Genomic DNA, 3,086 nt, shown 5'->3' with positions numbered 1-3,086 from the left:
GAATAAGCCAGCAGCCAGTGCGGTTGCCCACATTATTTTTTTCAGCATGTGGACATGGAGAAAATTCAACACATGCTTGAGAAGCAAAGGGTCATGGGACCTCTCATGAATTAAAATTTGAGTATATGTGGTCTTATGAGGTTTGCAAATTTAGACGTGTGCTTAAATCTAATCTAAATGTCTCTTGTTACTCGCATTTTATATTTAATCTTAACATAATTCAAAGATGAAGTGAGTTAAGACTATCTGACTTCAGCACCTTTAGCTGGACCAATGGCTGCAAAGTGGAAACACGGTGTTTCTATAGGACAAGAGATTACAGTCTAATAACCAGGACAACTGCTGGTGGGCCAAATCAAATAGCTTGGTGGGCCAATCTTGGCCCGCGGGCCCCACTTTGGGCACCTCTGCATTAGTGTGTGACCGAGCCGCTCCTCGAACAACAACAAACACATGCTGCCGTCTAGTTTTTTTTTTCTTTTGAGGTTTTAGCTACTTTTTGACCATTTGAGGGTTTTTTTCAGATAAATTAATTATTTTCAGTTTTTAGCATTAAGCATTCACACTGCAGTTTTGCAGGAAATTCAAATACTTTAATAATTAATTAATTAACTTTGCAGCGAGTACCTTAAACCTCTGATTTCTGGTAATTTCAGCAGTTTTTTGTGTTTTTAGCTACTTTTTGACTAATATCTTTTCCCCTCCTGGATTCTACTCTTTCATTTCTGACCAGGAGTTTATGTTTGTAGTTTTGTTTCCAGCAGGACGGATGTGTTGGTGTGAACTTCAGATCAGATGTTCTGATTGTTTCTCACAGCCGGTGAAACCTGTCGACGAGCAGGAAACTTATTTATTCATGTAAAAAGTGACCGAGCAGGAAAAGCGTTTTCACAGGTAACAAGAAAGAAACGTGGTTTTTCCTCTCACACTGGAACACGAGACCATCGTGTTCTGGCCGGGGGTCCGGGCACCCCGCTGTGCCCCGGCTCGGTCCGTCCTCTCCTGGAGGCCGAGGTTTTAAGTGCAACGTGTTTCACTCTCCAGAGTATTTAGCTCCTAAACACTTATGAGACTTAAATGTTGGRGAGCTGGCAGCGTCTGACAGGACCTGAGGAGACGCTGAGACCCAGCRGGGGGGTACCAGGCCCACAAACTGGCCTGGCTCAGAACCGTGACTCAGACCTTCAGGCTCAGGGGACTTACTGCTAACAGCTTCTTGGAATAAAGATGTGTTTTTGCCAAGTCGCTCCCAGGTTCGTTCAGATGAGCTCAGAAGTAGTTTCTGGTGTTGGACGTGTCCCCGCCGGTCCTCATCGTGCTTTTCTGTGTTTTTGTTTCCGTCCAGGAGATGCCCRGGCGCTGAGGGACGTGGGCAGAGTTCTGGTGCTGTACAGGCGGACCCCCATGCCGTACGCAGCCTACAGGCGCAAACGTAAAGACCCCAGTGACGAGGCGGCCGTGCAGCAGTACGCCGGCCTGGTGGGTCAGGACTGCGCCGAGAGGATCTTACTTTACCGCTCCTAAAATCAGAAACAACTCGTAGAAATGTCCTCCTCAGTCCGTGTGTCTCCTCCTGACAACACGCTGACCTCTCCACGGTTTTTATCAGCATCTGATGATCACTTTTATTTTATAATCGTCACAAATTATTTCACACTTTGTGCTGAAGGCGCCTCACCGCGCCGTGATGGCTGCAGACTCGTTGACGCAAAATTGCGAAGAAATATGTGTATTATCTTTGTGAGTTTTCAAAACCAGAACTTTTATGATTTAACCTGAGTACGAGTTTGAAATGAAGACGGATCCAGTTTTCAAACCATCAACTCGTCTCCAAGCTCCGCCCTCTGAGACGCTGGATTGAAGCTCTGACTCGTTTTATTTTAACCTGATTTGTTTTGAGTGTAATCGAAAAAATAAAAAATAAAAAAGATATTTAGAAGGAAAAACTTGCCTGTTTTATCCTTTCAGTGTGTATAATACAGAAGATGAGTCTGTAATCAGAAGGTCGCTGGTTCAACTCCTGGAACCAACCAGCCCGAGTARGGGTCTCTGCAGTACATGTGGGTGGAGACGGCCCTACTCGTGATTGGCGGAGGTTTTAATGTGGGCGGAGTTTACCTCAATCATGATTGATTGGATTGACATGTCTTATGGGTCAGTTTAAAACAGGCAGTAATAATAGTAAAAATATACGATTTATTGACTGTGAAGGTACAGTTTATAACAGAACAATGACTCAAATAAAAATTATTGTGAACTTGAAAACATAATTTGACTTAAAATTTCATGTGGCAAGCTTCTTCCTGTCCCAAATTACAACTGATATTCATATTCATATTGATTTTCARTGATCTTTTTGGAGACAGTTGGGGATGTTTTGACTGAGCCGTATTGTTACTCATGTCTCCACGTGTACAACGTTCAAATTTCATGCAGCTAGCAGCTTCTTTTCTCAAGTTATGACTAAAATTAATCTTAAAAAACATGTTGCTTCCTGCCTGACTCGACCAAGCTACTTCATGAGAGTTGGGCTGTCTCCGCCCACATCAAAACCTCCACCAATCACAAGTAGGGCTGTCTCCGCCCACATCAAGACCTCCACCAATCACAAGTACGGCAGTCTCCGCCCACATCAAGACCTCCACCAATCCCATCTCTGCCCACATCAAAACCTCCGCCAATCACAAATAGGGCTCCTCCCACATCAAAACCTCCACCAATAACAAGTAGGGCCATCTCCGCCCACATCAAGACCTCCACCAATCACAAGTAGGACCGTCTCCGCCCACATCAAAACCTCCGCCAATCACAAGTAGGGCCGTCTCCGCCCACATGAAAACCTCCACTAATCGCAAGTAGGGCTGTCTCCGCCCACATCAAAACCTCCACCAATCACAAGTAGGGCCGTCTCTTCCCACATCAAAACCTCCACCAATCACGTCTCCGCCCACATCAAAACCTCCACCAATCACAAGTAGGGCTGTCTCTTCCCACATCAAAACCTCCACCAATCACGTCTCCGCCCACATCAAAACCTCCACCAATCACGTCTCCGCCCACATCAAAACCTCCACCAATCACGTCTC

The 3,086-nt window shown here is 45.3% G+C and overlaps 1 protein-coding gene across 2 annotated transcripts in view; it reads left to right on the top strand.

Moving 5' to 3' along the window:
* ate1 (arginyltransferase 1) overlaps positions 1 to 1,946 on the top strand; it is an 86,324-nt gene extending 84,378 nt beyond the window's left edge. For both annotated transcript variants that reach the window (XM_014021158.1, XM_014021157.1), the window contains exon 12: positions 1,346 to 1,946. In XM_014021158.1, the coding sequence (XP_013876612.1) occupies positions 1,346 to 1,524 (179 nt within the window). In that variant the 3' untranslated portion in view covers positions 1,525 to 1,946. The remainder of the gene's footprint in view (positions 1 to 1,345) is intronic.
* The last annotated feature ends 1,140 nt before the right edge of the window (positions 1,947 to 3,086 follow it).

Source organism: Austrofundulus limnaeus, unplaced genomic scaffold (genome assembly GCF_001266775.1).
Source record: "Austrofundulus limnaeus strain Quisiro unplaced genomic scaffold, Austrofundulus_limnaeus-1.0 Scaffold280, whole genome shotgun sequence".
Classification (NCBI taxonomy): domain Eukaryota; kingdom Metazoa; phylum Chordata; class Actinopteri; order Cyprinodontiformes; family Rivulidae; genus Austrofundulus; species Austrofundulus limnaeus.
This window is presented reverse-complemented; position numbering and strand designations above follow the sequence as displayed.